The sequence below is a fragment of the Rhinolophus ferrumequinum genome, chromosome 9 (genome assembly GCF_004115265.2).
Source record: "Rhinolophus ferrumequinum isolate MPI-CBG mRhiFer1 chromosome 9, mRhiFer1_v1.p, whole genome shotgun sequence".
NCBI classification, from domain to species: Eukaryota; Metazoa; Chordata; class Mammalia; order Chiroptera; family Rhinolophidae; genus Rhinolophus; species Rhinolophus ferrumequinum.
Window position 1 is genome coordinate 21,251,193 of NC_046292.1, and position 17,006 is coordinate 21,268,198.

At 38.6% G+C, this 17,006-nt stretch overlaps 1 protein-coding gene across 17 annotated transcripts in view; it reads right to left on the reverse strand.

Moving 5' to 3' along the window:
* Nucleotides 1-17,006, reverse strand: part of PUM1 (pumilio RNA binding family member 1) — a 111,302-nt gene that overhangs the window by 67,729 nt on the left and 26,567 nt on the right. For 11 of the 17 annotated variants that reach the window (XM_033113753.1, XM_033113747.1, XM_033113761.1 and 8 more), the window contains 2 exons: nucleotides 2,155-2,263; nucleotides 1,020-1,198 (listed from right to left, as the gene is read on the reverse strand). The exons of 4 other annotated variants lie outside the window; for them this stretch is intronic. In XM_033113753.1, coding sequence (XP_032969644.1) covers nucleotides 1,020-1,198; nucleotides 2,155-2,263 — 288 coding nt within the window. The remainder of the gene's footprint in view (nucleotides 1-1,019; nucleotides 1,199-2,154; nucleotides 2,264-17,006) is intronic. 2 more of the 17 variants (XM_033113748.1, XM_033113758.1) reach the window with 1 other exon arrangement.

Below are 17,006 nucleotides of genomic sequence, written 5' to 3' on the forward strand. Positions count from 1 at the left end.
ACTATTACTCTAAAGAAGTTTCAAGTGGAAAATAGGACCAAGCCTCTGACACCTAACAACAGATGTATGCCAATAAAAATATTGACAACAAATGCTGTAAGATGAAGAAAGACAGTTGTGGAGGCAAAAGTATTAATATCATTTGAGGGGGGAAAAAAGTCTCTTAAATGATTGCCAACAGGTAGTACTAGCCCCCCCAAAAAGGAGGGAAGACAGATGCAGGGTGTCTCTCATGGCATTCCCACCTGTGACTTGGAATATAAAACCAGTCACAGAATACAAAATGAGGAAGACTCAAATGTTTCCATCCTTAAGACTTGTAGATCTAGAAAGGCAATGACCTAAGAAAGGTCTAGTTTTGAGAAAGGCTATCAAAGATGCTTGAGGAAAAATGCTTCGATTTAAAAGGGAAGAAGCTGTAGACAGAGAAGCTGCTTTGGCTACAAATTTAGCATCAGAAGTCAATGGTGATGAATCTAAAACAAATTACAAATATAGAATTAACAGAGTTTCTAAGTTCTTGATAGGCTGGTGTGAGAGGCAAAGCTCTACAGAGGCGGCGAAAGGTCATTCCATAACTAAAGCCTCGCTAGCAAAACAAGAATGATCCTACATACCTGATCCATTTTAAGGATTCGTGTGCATCGGCAATCATTGCTCTTCAATGTATTCACTACAGACCCCCAGCTTCGGCTTTCTTTTTTTAATTCCTACTTTTCTGTGTTTGTTTGAAACTAAAATTAGTGTTTTCTGGTAGACCAATGAACTGAGATTTAGATTTCGGTTCTTACCTCACATTAATATCGTGTTGTTCCCCCAAAAAAAATCATTTCTTTATTTTTAAAAGTTTAGCTTACATCTCCTGTGTCTGCTGAGATCTAATTTCAATAAGTGTTTTATAATACCCTGTAATTAGTGCTGAGAATATCTAAGGAAACTAAACAGGCATGTTTTGTTTTAGGGGATGATTAAAACAAAAAAGAGAGAGAGATAGGAACAAGTTCCTCAAGCCAACTTACAAATCCTCCTTTTCTTAGACAGGAATCGCCCGGGGATGAGCTCAACACATACTCCACCATGCTAACGCCTAGTCCCCCACTCTCCGATCGTGGGGACAGTACAGAATTGACCTCACTGTTCACATGGAAACTCTGACCAGGTCTTCTCTGCACCATGATTGGCTGGGAAACTGAATGATCTACAAAAAAGATACACAAGCATGATACAGTGCAGCCAGAGGCTCAAACAAATTACGAATGATGTCTCATGGATAAACCAATGACTAGGAATCAGGAAACCTGCCGTGGTCAGTTGAGCCAAAACCTCCTATTGTGTTTTCCCTAAGTATAATATTCTATATAGCTAAGGAAACCGAACACACCCCTCATGTATCCAGGATAGCAAAGCAATACAGCAGTTCACATAACTGGTTTATCTAGCTAAGTGGATAAATTAATGCTTACCCCTTTCAAGCATCAGGATTTCTTTTTAATGTGTTTTATTGGTGGTATTGCTAAAACAAAATGTGATTTTACTGCCCTTTTTAAAAACAACGTAATTTGATCTTTTCTGATGACTCTGTTCTTACACTGTGCTGTTACACAGACATCGGCGTTTGGGTTTCTGTCTCCTGCCTCCTTATCACCTGTCATTCATTCCTCTGTCAGTGTGTCTACCTCTATGAAGTGCTCCCCACCCATCCCTCTTCAAGGGTAGTCTGTCAGAAAAGCATCCATGCCCAGTGACTTGATTTGGCCCCAACCACATTTATAGACAGATCATCCCATACACGTTACACGGGCAAGGGGAGGAAAAAGAAACATGACTTTAAGTGGCAGGCATGGATTTTCTAATTCCAAGTATGCTGACAGCAATACAGAACAAGAAGTCACAGCTGAAATTATGGTCATTGCAAATAAGACCGACCATTGCCCTGTGGCTAGCACTTCAATCACATATTGAAGATTTGATTTTGTGTTAATTATGTTTTAATCAATTACATCATATAAGCTCCTTCATGGCAATTATGCTGCAGGACAGGACACTGCTTGACATGCTTATGTCACTGATGTAAAATTCATGACTTGCCAATTGCTGAGGAAAGGAGCTCTAAGACAGGCATAAATCACAGTACAGATGCTAGATCTAGATTACCTGATGTTCCCCAGGCACTGTCTCGCCATTGATCACCCAGGAATATTCCTTTTGGTCCATCTTTGCTGGATTCATCTGTTTCCCAAAACTTTTTACCTGGCAAGAGCTGCTGCAAATTAAAAATAATAGATGCTTTTAAAGGATTCATAAAGGATGAAAGTACAGCAGTCAACACTTTCTTTTCAGACAAGGGTACTGAAGATGCCCACGTGCCCTAACGGTCTCCAATCAGTGTTCTGGCTGCACAGGTTGTGGTCAGAACACTATGGTGTATCTGGTAAGTCAGAGAGGCCTAAGGCCAGGGGGTGGGTGGGGTAAGGGGGACAGATTAACCCATCCTAATAGAGGCTCAGCTTAAATATCTAGACTTATTCACTTAATCTATGCCAAAATGGGGGGGAGGGGTTGACTAATATTAAACCTATTAGATAATGCTTGCTAGGACTTACCGAAAAAGGAAAGTGCCTACAACTACTGAAACACTTCCTCTGCCTACATGTAGACTAACTGACCATACCAGCTAGGGCAGCTACCGCCGCTCCAGCTACAGTATGCTCGACACAAAATTCACCTCCGTCATACACATATTCTGTCAACCAAACACTTCCATCACCAGAAAAACAAAAAACACTTCTCAACTACACCATTAATCTAAGCCAAGATTTTGGAAAGACAGAACACAGCTGTGTTTCCCCAATACTGAAAGGGAAATAAAATCTCCTAACCTCAATTAATTTTAACACTACTTAGTAAAGCCATTAAAGTGACTTCACAAAACATTCCATGCTTCTTAGAAATGCAGGCTTCACTGGCCCTAAACCAACATGAGAACTTTAAGCTAGCTTCAACCAAAGAAATGCAAAGCACCCTTCAGGTTAAACACAGTAATACAGTTTTGCACAAGACCAAAGCATTAGTGTCCAGAGTTACAAAGCAAAATTTCACTAGAATCCCATCATTCTTCATTTCAGTCATCAGCTTTACTCACTAACATATCCTTCTAATTTCCTCTAATTATGTTTTCATTTCAGCTGCTACTAGTCAGACAAGAAACTCAGGTGTTTCAGATAGTACTAATCACTGCTTTTGAGCATAAAAGAGCACACCTGGAGCGCTGAATTTCTCACAGGACCAGAATAAAAAACCAGGAAGCACAAAACATTTGTTCTCCTCCTTAATGATAAAAATTTACCTTTCCAATTTATAACCCATAACCCAATGATAATGGAGGAATAACTCAACTTTGCCCTCACTAACATGAATCTCGGCTTTCCAAATCTAAATTCTGGATTTCTCGGTATAATTTTCCGATAGTTCTACAAATCTATCTGCTAGACATGGAGTAGTGCTACCGGGACCAAAGCAATTTCTCACACACTTTTCTCTTCAGGCCTTAATTTATTCTGTACTCCAACAAGATCAAGACAGAATGCCGATTTTGGTCTGGCATTTAACTGCACGTGCACAGGTTCACTTGAAGATGAGCAGTTGTAAGCAGTCAATTCCTGGTGAGGCTCTCAGGTTCATTCTCTGAGGGAAACGAGGAGGGAGCAAGTCTGTTAACTCGAGGGAGTGGGGGGCGGGGCGAGGAACAAATGGGAGGAGAGCCCCACAACAGCCAGGCAGTGGAACAAGGAAGCCCTGGACTACACAACCTTGATGTGTCCTAGGACAAATTGCTGACCTCCGCTGGGCCTCAATTTTGTACTGATGAAGGAAATATTTTTCAAGTTGTGATGATTAGAAGTACTGTTGATGAGTGCCTAGCACAATGCCTGCCACACAGTAGGTTCTCAATAAATATATTCAGCGGCATCACACCAGACAAAATAGCTGTAAATCACAGAAGGGACACAGAAAATTAATGTGAACTACTCAAGCACGATTCAAGAATTCTCATTTTAAAACTTCTTTTTCTCCTTTTAGTCTCAAAAATGCCCTCTCACAAAATGACAAATAGAATTTCTTTCCCTATTGGTTGTACCCTTTCCAACTACCATTCCGATTTCTCTCCTGGAGTGTGAGCAAACGGGAGTCCACATCAACTTCTCTATGTATCAGAAGAAAGAATGTCAGCACAAGGACACCTCACTGGGTGGTTAATTGTATTCTCCATAAATAGTGGAAAGAGAGCAAAGGTGATCAAAAATATTCATTATGGTGCTCATCCCTCTCAACACAAATTTGGAAATCTTTATTCAAAACTCAAGGAAAAGCGTCTGTAAGTACCATCCTCCATGTGCAAAATGTAGTCTGTCCCTAATTTGTCAAATTGCTGACTGAAAGCAGCAGCTCTTGAACTCAAGGCTTCAAAAATGACTTCTGAGATCCTACCATCTTTCACTGCAGCTTGCCAACCTGTCATAACATGCAAAGCCAGCAAGAGCAGGTGAATATATAAGCAAGGCTGTTTCCAGGCCAAATTCTCTCAAAAGGAAAACAACAACACAACACGTAGAAAGGTGCTAAAAAGTGGAGTCTACTTCAAAAAATAGTAATAGATGCAACAAGTCTCATAGGAATACACACCAAAAAACTCAAGACCCTCGTCAGCTACCAAGAGGCAACAGTATCTCACAATATTAACAACGGATATAAATATAAATCCTAAATAGCTGCTAGGAACAGCCCCCAAAGTACTAGAACTCCATATGCTTAGGCAAGGCAGCAGCAAGAACATCAATGAGCTATTATCAAGGAAAACAGCAGCGACTGGAAAGGCAAGTCTATAAAAGATAAAGAAAAAGGAGGCAGGAGAAGAGGGTGGCAGCATGCAGATTTGGAGAGAGAAAAAACAGCAAGCATGGGTTGCAAAAGTGTCCTGCAAATGGTAAGGAAAGCACTGCGCCAAAGTACTTGAGCAAACTTAGCAAAGCTCTTCAGAATCTCTGGATCTTCCACAGCACCCAGCATTTCTTTCTCTCCTCCCAAACACACCCCTCTCCACTCCTCAGTTGAGTGGTACGCAGAATCTGGCATGTCTCCTAATGACCTCTGCCTCCTGGTACTCATGCTCTTAGGTAACCCCTTCCCTTGACTGTGGGCTAGACCCAGTCACTTGCTTTTAAGGACTAATGGGAGGCAAAAGTGTTGGGATGTCACTTTCAAGATCGTGTTACAGAAAACTGATTTTGTCTTGCTTTTCTCCTCCTCTCGTCCTCTTCCTCTATCTCTCCTGCCTGCTCCGTTTGATGAAGCTAGCTGCTATGTTGTGACCTACCCTTAGAGGCCCACGTGGCAAAGAAACACAAGAGATCCCTGGACATCAATTCATCAGGAGTGGAGGACCTCGGTCCAACAACGTGAGGAACTTAATCCAGACATCAACCACGTGAGTGAGCTTGGAGGCAGACCCTTCCCCAATTGAACTTGAACCTGTGAGGCTTAAACACCTGTGTTGTTTTAAGCCACTAAGTTTGGGGGTAATTTGTTAGGTAGCAATAGGTAACTGATACAGCTGTGAATACATGGAGGCGTTTCCTCGTATTCAAAATACTTCTTTAAAAGCGTTTGTTTTCAAAAAGCACTTTTTGTCCCATTTCTAATATCTAAAATCCAAGTACTTTTGAATTTGGAAAAAAATTATATCCATTCCACTTCATGTTCTCCCCTACTTTGTCTCACAGCCCTTCTTTATTAAAAAATGGCTGCGTTTTTAAATTCTGCAAAATTAAATCAGTTTAGACGTGTTAAGCTTCCTGAGAATTAGTTGCAATCACATATATTCAAGAGTCAACTAAAACAAAGACATTACTCTTCAAATCTGATCATATTCAAAGCAGCTGTACTAGAATCTATTGAATTATAAAACAGTAATGGTCAGTATCCAATTGTTATTTCAAATTTAACAGCAACCTTTCTGGAGGTAACATCATCCACAGCATTGGCTAGAAAAAAAAATCCTGGTTCACCAACCCAGTGGCATAAATGCCAAGAAATGCCAAACCTTCATTTAAGCCACACCTAAATTCAATCACCAAAACCTGAAATGTTAACTAGTGGATGAAAAGATGGTTACTGCTTACCCCATCAAGAACTTGGAAATAAAGACCGTTTTTGGACAGGACAAAAAAGAACCCATCACAGCAGAAGTTTACAAAATTGACTTTAAAGAAAGATGAGGCAATAAGAGGATTAAAAGATTTCACAATTCTAAAGGAAGATGGCAGAATTAGGAATTGGTCCAACAAAAGCAAAGGAGACCCTGGGAATCAGATACAGGCAGTATTACCCAGTTGGCATGTTTAGAGAGAGGGCATCTGATGCACAAAACAAGCCTATCCTTAAAAAGCAATAAATGCATCGGGCTAGATACCGGCAGCAGCCTGATTACAGTAGCCACTAAAACCATCCACGTTAACTTCCCTGGCTCAGACTCTGCTTACCAAGCAAACTTCTTATGAGAACTTGGCTTCCTCCTATAGCCAAACATGCTGATTACTGAACACAATTATCCTGTCCACTTGAGAGTTATTATTTCTTTTTATAAATTAGTTAACTGCATTATGGCTTTTATACATTAATCTCTTGGGGTTCTGGTTAGTGGGGTTAATCCTATAATCCACTCACCTCGGATTGGTAATCAGGTCCCTTTCATAACCCAGAACACTGAACCACGTCGGGATATCCTACGTCCTCGCCAGCAATACACAGACCTTGTGCACTTTCTTGTACTGTTCCATTAAGTGAGATTCCCGACTACCTCTCTAACAGTATCTGTTCTCAAATCTTTGGGAGAAACATACACACTATTTTCCCAGCTTGAACCATAGATTTGTAAAAGAAAAGATTTAAGAAAAGTAAAGAAATCGAGTAAGCTTATTCACATGAGCCTTCTGGAGAACAAAATAGGAATCAAGCACTGGTTTACAAATAATGTCATCCACTTGGGAAACTCTGAATTTTGTTTGGAAATACCTTTTTTATTTTATCATCTAACAAAAAGGACAATATACAAAGCCACAAATGCACAATCATCACATTAACCTCTGCTAAGAGCCCTTTTAAAAAGAAGTGGAGACAATAAGTGGAGACAATGTCAAGAACCTCTAGGCTTCTTATTTTAAGACATAATATAGTGATTTCAAAGCATGTAAGTGCTCTGAAATCATTTTTTAAAAAAACTGGTTTTAAATACAAATGTGTGAATTTGACCCCTCTACTCCTCAGTTTTCTCACCTATAAAATGAACTGTTACAATTGTGTGTAAAGAAGTACAACGCTGAACTCAGAGAAACCACTCAAAGAACTAGCTGTTATCATTCAAGAACAAAGCAGTAACCAACAGACTTCACAGAACTAATGGCTAGCCAATGGAAGGCTCCCGGGTACTCAGCAGGCAGGTCTGAGCACAGCACCACCCCGCCCACTTCAGCACGTATCCCAGAAAATTAAGAGCCCTAACAAAGCACTACAAGAAAACCAGGACTACAGCTTTGCAGAAACTACCTACCGGGCAGGATGACTACTAAGGACTGGGCTTGTTTGACCAGTATTTGCATAGGGAAGTATCGATGAGGTTTTATGATGGTCTCAACACTCAATGCACGCTGCAGCAAGTACTCTGTACTAAAGAGGAATAAAATAATAAAACAAGAAACTGCTTACACACTCAACATAGGCTTCACAGAGCTGTCTAATCTTAGAGCAGAAATGAGGCTTTGTAAGTACTATTCACAGGAACACTACAACCTGCCGGCATAATCAGGTTTGAGCCATCTGGCAATGCAAACTTCCAACAAAGCTTAGTTTCACTGGAATGCAGCCAATACTTGAGACAAATACCTGGTATTTTAACTAGCTGGTGAGATATAGCCCCATCCTACCCCCAATTTTTAAATCTCTTAGTAAATATCTCATTACATTAAAAGAATCTGACGTTAACTCAGAAAAAGGACTGCTCAAAACTGACTGAAATAAAGTATTACTGGCTACCGCTGGCAGTCACCTGTTTCAGAGCTCTGATGTGTGAAAACTGTATTAATTTTCAGAAATCCCTTCTCAAAATCTTAATGCTCTAACTGGATTTACCTCGCCCTCCATACCACAGTGAAATCAACCGAGGTAGTATACAAAGTGTTTTCACAAATACTGTAAACTACATTCATGTTATTACCAAAGATTTAACAAGAAACAGTTTAAATATAAAAGTATAGATCAATATCCTTTACAAGGCTTAATTAAGGACAATTAAGCCTAAGTTATGACAATTTTTTTGGACAATTCTTCTTATATCAGAAAATATATACTCATGTTCATTTCTGATCATTTATCTCAATAACAACAAAGAAAAACAAAAGAAAAAACTACATTCAAAGTGTAAGAGCAAAACAGTCAGGAGCAGACTAACTGTTCAATAAGGTAGCTGTTAAGTACAACAATGTAGCGAACCCAAAATAGCTATAATGACTATAAGTAATGTTTATAAAACAGCATTCAATTTTAAAAGTAAAATATACATGTAAAGACTGCTTCTCCTCATGCACCCTTCCCTTTGGATCAAGATTGGAAAGAAAAACAAAAACTGCAATGAGACTTGTTGGTGTGGTGGGACTATGGATGACTTGTTACAAAATATACTTATGATTTATAACTGATTTTCTAATAAATAAAAACTGAGATTATGGTGGTACGGAATTCACTACAAATAAATAAGGCATTTTCTCTTAAGCAGACACATTTCATTTCAACATAATTTTAAAGTGACAAAAGTTAGTGGCAATTTTAAGGAGAGAGCGCATACCATATGTTTCAAGTGTTTTTAATCAAGCAGATAATAACTTTCCAATCCACTTTGAAAACTGTAGCTTAAGTAAGGAATGTTGAAAATGTTCAATGGTAAAATCACAAGCCAGTTATTTTTAAAATTAAAAATAATCAAGTATATAATAAACAAATAAAGGAGATGGTGTTTTAGTTTTCACCCTCTTTCAATTTAAAGAATATGATCTAAATTCTCACTTCCTGTTTATATATCTACTAATTAAGGAACTGTCCTGCCTTCTTTTTAATCAGTTACTCAATGCTTATATGTAAAGATTATTTTTAAATGTTAGAATATTTTTGTTCTACTTCATTTAATTCAAATCACAAACTGTCTAAGAATCAACATTTGCTGTAATTTTTTTCACATTTCTCTACAAGGCAGCATCATAATCCGGCATCTAATAATTACTGCTTGTAATTTTTAGCTCATATGGCAAGATGGTTACTACTGAAAACAAATTCCGTATTAATAGTCACTTAACTAAACATCTCTTTTGGTTGAAATCTAATATATTCCTCTAAAAAAAGAAATTGTAAGTTTACTGCATAATTATAGTTATGCAGTATATAAAATTAACAGATTTTTAAAAAATATTCTCCCAGGTTATCAAGTACTTTTCCTAAGCCCTGTTAATAGTTGTATCTAATGTCCTTTAATAACATTTCCACCAATAAGAATGAAATCACACAAATCATTCAGTCTTGGACAATTGGAGGTAAGTTGTTCTCTCCTACGTCTAGAAAACCAATATTGCTTTTCTGGCTACTGAAAAAAAAATTTAAAGTTTCAGCACTTCAAGTACTTACTGATGTCAAAAAATAAAGTATTAAAAAAAAAATTTTTTTAAATAAAAGTAAAGTGTTACTTGCACAGCCTGCATTAGCCACTACCAGAAATAATGAAAGTAGTAAAAGACTTCTTTGCCCTGAAAGATGAAAAAGAAAAACCTACCAGGAATCAAACTGATACAGTTACAAAGCATTTTATGATATAGTGTGCTACAGACTGTCAAACTTCACAGACGAAGAAAGGGACAATAACCTGGGATAGGACTGGTGAAAGAATGCCTTCAAGAAGGCAGGAGTTGAACAGAACAAAGGGAGAAATGAAAACAAGTGGGACAGGTGCCCACCAATAAAAAACGAGCCTGACTGACACTGACAGAGGGGAGGAGTCAAAAGAGGGTGGAAAAAGCACAACCCGTCCAGCTGCCAGCGAGCCTTTATGGAGCACTGAGGAGTTGGGCTCTAATCGGACCGCCTGCAACAGTTAACATCATAAAAATTAATTTTAAAATTAATCTGGTATTCCTCCATAAAATAGGATGAGAGAAAGCAAACGGATGCTGGGAGGCTAAGCAAAGAGATCACCGCAGTAATCTAGGCGAGAAATGGTAAGAGAAGTAACCTGTGGCAATGGGGGCAAGGACAGTCCCACTGCTGCTTAGAGGCCTTTCAGTTTTCAAAGCTTTTTTTCAAAGGTATATAATTTCTAAAGTGAACACTCAGAGCCCATTATGATGATCAAGAATGAAGTCACTAAGTATACATAAGCCAGTCTATCACTGAAGTTCTTTTAATCAGAAAATCCATTCTGTAGTCAAGTGAGTGCAAGCAAAGGCTAGATGAAAACAGGATCCAAGTATGTAAGAATATGGTGTCGCAAGTTTAAGTTTACAAGTCCAATGGGGAAAATTTTAAGGTTGTCCTGAAATCCACCATGGGCTGCTGGGGAACAGTAAGTGCAAAAAGAGCAATCAAATCGAGAAGAAAAATTGGGTAGCTCTTGAATTTTAGGACAACCACAAATTAGATAGAAGTGCAAACAGTTCAATTTATGATTACTGTTAAAATGTACTCTCTTCAAAGGAGCACCGGGCTTTCCGTGTTCTTTACCACACAAAGAACACAATCACTGTCAACTTCATCCTTAGAAAGAAACACACAGAAGACACAGGCCACACTTTCATAAAGCACGCCCTTCTAAAAAACTCAGAGATACTGTTAGCACCTCAACCTCCATGTTATTTTGTGATAAATTAACCTGGGGCAAGCTCCAGTCATCCTTTCTCCATTGCACATCCCCTCCTGGATCTACTGAACGTTTGCATGCCTCCCCACTTCTAGTTACTGGAACAGAGCCAAAAGAAACTTCTTTTCCCTGCTATCTTTAAAACTTGATAGGCTGACAGTAAGCTACGTTCAGCAATTGAAGAAATGGCCAGGGTGACCCAGGCCATTTTCTGCTTTTCTCCTATATCCCAGGATACAGGAACAGCATGTAAGGAAACAGAGGACTGTATTATCTCTACAAGTCATTGGTTTTTTAATATGTATAAACTGTATGGTTTGATCTATAACATAACCACATTCATCACATCTAGACTTTAAAAATCATATAACTGATTCTTGTAATACTACCTGAGACCCCAGTGTGCAAAAGATAAGCCTCCAGATCACTTAGGAAACCTGTAAAGTTCATGAATAAAACCATGAAAACATCTAGACTGCTTCATTACCTATCGGCTCTCGTATCCCCAAAACAGGAAGCAAACAGCTCAATTAACAGAGTTTGAGAAAAAGTCCTTTGCCTCAAGATGGGACCAAATACTCAAATCTACCCTTATACCCAGCCTGCATCGGGATATTTTTAATTATTAAATTGACAAGACAAACCAGGATCTCAGTATGCCAGATCCAGACAAGTTCCCCTTTGCATGCATTCCAGCTGATGACTATTTCATAGAGATGGCCACTAGGTATACAGGCAAGCCCAATACAAAAAATAAAACTACTGCCTCCATGTGCTTTGCTATAATGAGAACCACAGAATGCGTTAATTCATCAAGAGACAATGAGTGAAACTCTGGTGTTCTGGTTCCTCATCAGTAAAATAACAGTAAGAATAACAAGAATTATACACAACATAGTTTAATACACGCTTAAACAAGAAATGTAACAAAAGTAATTTCAGTTTTCTCAACTTCATTATGTCTGGCTGTGTGGCTAAAATGAGGATATTGCCATGCCCCAGCAGATGGCCCACTAGAAGTGTCCCATTGATCTGGTTACAACTATGTTAAACAAAAGATCCTTTATAATAAATGCCTTTATAGCAGATTCAACTTGGATAACAGCACTACTGATTTACTATTCATTGTGTACTCTCGTTGCAAAAGTAATTATCTAATAGTTCAAAAGTATAAAAATTTGCAGAGAAGGTTGAATAAATGCTTTTAATAAATGTTTGAATAAATGAGTCTGTTCCTCATCCTCCCCTTCACACTCCCACATCCCTGAAGGTGGAAAAATAATCTGAACAGAGAATACAGGCAATATATATTTACTGAATTGAAATGTGGTCCCGAGGGGAGCCACTGTTTACAAAGTAAATTATTAGCTGAAGCCCCTGCCCTCAACAAACTTGTGTGCAAGGAAATATTAACAGAAAACACTTACACAAATCACTATATACAAAATAAATTAGGGCCATAAGAAGGATGCAAATAACTTGCAACTTGAATTCTCCATGGCTTCTGGTTGGTGAGAGCAAGAAAGCTTTTATGGAGGAGCTAATAATTAAAGCTGGTTTTGAATAATGGGTAGCCAGACTCTGAGCATGCAGAAATGAACAACAGAAAAACTCAGGATTTGGAGTGATGGGATCTGGGTTCAGAGAGCTGGCTCATGACCGTGTTCCCTCTCTAATCACTTTCTGCCTGGTCTATAAAAGGGCACCATAATATTGCAGGACCCTGGTGAAGATTGTAATGTGTATGAAGTTAATTGGCACAGGACCTGGAAAATCGTATATGCTCAATATACTGCTGCTATTATTATTTCTGAGTCTAATAAACTAGAACTTGAAGTCAATTCACATCTTGACACTTACGACCTTAGCTGGAGTCATTTGACCTTAGGACTCCTTTTCCTCATGTAAAAAAATAGTACTAATATCTCTCAAAAAACCTGTTGGGATAAAATCAATGCCAAAGTGTCTTCAAACTGTTAACGTATTATTGTAGTTGGATTATCCTCAAGTAAGGCATACTGATGTGGATGCAAACGTTTTAGCCACAGGAGGATAATGGGGAGAAACTAACTAAAGATGCGGAGTCTGTGGATCAGCTCGACACGGCTGCACGGGAGCATGTTTTCCTGCAGTCCCAGCTCAGCATACACAGGGAGGCCCACCGAGTCTTCCCAGCGCGGGACAGAAGGCAGAGACTGAAATGACTGGGGTTCCAAACAGGTCTCAAAGTGACAGGTCACAACTGGGAAGCAGGTTCCAAATGTCACAAACACACCCACATTGTCAGGGTTAGAAGATACCTTCTTCTTATCTTATTCCTGAAAATGCCCAATCCCAATCGCAGAACTATTCTGCGATCCCAATAACTTTCCCAAACAAGACTCATGAAGAGGATGCTTTACCTTTAACACAGTCTTTAATCTAACACAGGAAAGTTACTAACTAAGATGGCATTCCTCCAGGTCACGTGGCTTGGCTAACTGTTTTCTCCAAAGTAAACATTTCATTTTAATAGCAAGATGTCAAAAATGCCCGACAACCAAATGGTATTAATACAAAGTTATGGAACTAGGCTGCTTTCAGCAATCCTGCCTGCACTCAAAAGCTACATTTAGGGGAAAAGGGATTCATTATCAACATTTTTATATTAATACACAAGCAATATTAACTTTTTCTCCCTTCTGCAAGAAAGGTTGCACGATCTTGCTGGCAGACTACCTCCTTTCCAAAATTCAATCCACTCTGGAGTCCGCGAGTTATTCTTCTGGGACTCTAATTGCCAGGAATTGCCACTGTGAGGGAGCCCTCCCAGGACAGTGGATCCTAGAAGTACCCAAAAGCCTCCAATTCTATGAGCCATTCTGTCTGCCATGATGGAAAGACGTGGAAAAGAATTTTCAACAGACTTGGTATCCACATTAGGATCCCACTTGCCCTGATTTCCTACCAAGGCAAGAACTACCAAGCCCTGAGTTCTGACAGAAACAGCTCAATGTCTTAGGCAGCTACAGTCACTTAGAGAACCCAATGAAAGGTTACAGAACCTCTATATCACAAGTGGGACGTCACTCTAAAAAGGCATCTTTTAGATGCCCTCTGGAATACGCTAGAAAAAGCAGAACTAATCCTATTTCCTATTATTTTTAAAGATAGAATTATGGTCAAACTTTTAAGAATCTTAGACTTGAAAGAATCCTGGGAAACTATTTCTACTTTGTCTTACAGATGTAATCAAAGGCCAAAGAAGATGAATGAGCCAAAACCAGAAAGTGTGGCTTCAGAGTTCTTGTCCAGGGAGAACTCTATCTCCCCAAGTTACACCTTTGGGGTACCTGCTCTCCAAATCACTATCAAATTCCTCCCTCTACAAGCCATTCTGCGGTCTCGCACTTACGGCCAGAATTCCTATGTAACGTCTACCGAGAGCCTGCAGCTATATTTCCAATATATCTCACCGTATTATTCCACTTCCTGGGGACATATGGGGATTCATTACTCCATATTACTCCATCAACAGGAGCACTGTCCAGATTTCCTTTCTCAGTTTTACAATCTTGTCTATTACCAAGGGTAAGTTTTTCTATGTTTCAATTTTCTAAGACAAAGATGAAGGGCCACATATTTAAATACATTCTGTTTATTCCAGAAATAATCACTACTATCTTAACATTCCTGAAAGCTGTCAAAGTTTACCACATGTACAACATGAAGTAATCTTAAAAAGAAAAAAGTCCTTGGTTTTATGCAGAATAAAGTGCCTTTTCTGTCAGAGGCACTCAAAGTCCTTTCCAATCAGAACCACTCTTTTTGCAGATCCATCCTTTTTAGGCCGTGAACAGTAATAATGCTGCCCTCTTACAGGTGGGACAAATAAGTCATGCAAGATCATAAAACAAACCAATGTAGAAACAGCCCAGAAACCCAAGGTTACTGAGCGTTCCTCAGTACTACAAAGATACACTCTTGAATACTCAACTAACAGACTAAGCTTTTCACATGTGAATAAACAAGCTGCTCAAATAGTGCCTTTAAAATAGTGCCTTTAAACTAACTTTTTCAGAACTTCAAGTTGAATGAAAGGAGCTAGGAAGCAATGGATGAGATATCTGAAAATAATTTGTGGCCCTAATCCTAAAACCTTATTTCATCTTCCTTTTTATGCTGACTTTCTAGAACAGGGGGCAAGTAAAACACTGTTCCTGCTGAATCCCTCAGCTAAGAACTGCACTTCAGACAACCAGCAAAGTGTGAAGGTCATGTTTCACTAAGCCACTTCGTTAGCAAGATTTCTACTAGTAAAACAGGCTCTAAATCTTGCAAAGTGACACCAAGAGTCTAGTAGTGACTTTGATGAAAAAAAATGTAACAAGAGCCAAGCAGCCTGAACTTGACTACAGTTCAATTACTTTTAATGAGTTCTCTTTGAATTCTAAAGAGTCACACGTTCTTGAACATGCGTATTGTTTACCTGAATGTATTGTTTACCCTAATGCGGTATCCCTTTCTTCCTTCCCTCCTTCCCACCCCCACCCACATACATAAAATAACTGCAGCAAAAATATACCATGCCTAGCTTAAAAGTCCATGCAATTTACTTGAAATTTTAGTGTTATATGGGTAAAGACTATATTTATATACATACCCTCCCAGAGATGTTTTACTGCTTAAAGGGAAGGAAATTTAATGAAGTTAAACTAATTTGAAGCTGTGTGTTTTATTTTGTTATAAAAGCTTATTTTCATTTCTCGTTTGTGATCTACCTTTTATCATTGCAAAACGCATTCTCCCAACCTACACCTATGCAAATCCTAACTAGAAGACATTTCCCAAGTCTTATACCTACTTCAATCAAGTAAGCAACAAACTAGTCCTGCCAATACTGATCACTCCCTTCTCTAAACCTGAACCATACATAGAAAAATCTGTGCACTCTTTCTGTCATCACATGTACTAATTGCTTCCTCAACTAGCTAAGGAGTTCCTTCAGTAAAGAAACTTTGCTCCATACTTAGTTTGTTCCCTTTGTGCCTAGACAGCGGGTTATGCTTCAAAGAATAAACTTCAGTAAGTATCTGTATTTTGGAAGGCAGTGTATTAAGCTTTTTTTTTTAATCCTCCCCCAAAACCAATTTTTATAAAGCTTACTAAAATGAGAATTTTACCATTAATTATTTTACAAGTATTGGTTTTGTTTATTCTAAGGGCACATGCTGTGGAGAGGAAACCAAGTCAGAAGCCCAGCTCCACCACTTACTGTGTGACCCTGGGAAAATTAATTCATTTCTCTGTCTTTTCCTTATCTGCCTATAAGCACTGTCCTGATAGTTATTGATGAGATAATGCATGCAAACCCCTTAGTATCTGCCTAATAGATGGTCAACAAATGGTAGTTATTACTTTGTGAATAAATAATGAAGAAAGAAGAGTGACACTGCATTACTGTTGGAAAACACTTTGTTTACTTACAATGTTTACATACAGGTCAGAGGAACTATATACATGTATCAAAAAATGGCATTTCTAACAAAAATAGGAGAGTGAGGTTTGGAGACCTTGGGTGGGGGGGAAGCATTTTTGGAAGAAAAAAAAGTGATCTGAAAAATATTTTTGTTAAGTTGTCATTTAAATAAAACTCACTTTCTATTCAATTCTGTTCACTATTCTTCAATTAGAATTAAGTTTTTAGAGAGCATGCAGTGTTGCTTACAATATGCAACAGAGCATTATTTTTATTTTGTGTAATTAATTTTAAAAACCTGGGATTAGATTTTTGATACAGTGGACCAGCTTAGAATCACAGGAGTAAAGAAGATAAATGTGGTTTCCCCGGCTACACTTAATATCAGACACATCTGTTAACTTTCTGTTTAACCTTTGTTACAGAAGTTAATTTAGAAAATCTTTTACCCAATAACCATATAGGGTTTATTGATGAGTAGTTTCCAGGCACAGGACACCTACCAATCTTCTCTTAAAGCTCTAGGGGGAAAACAAGAACAGACCAAAAACCCATAAACCCAAGATGATAGGACACTGGATTCTGACCACACGATGA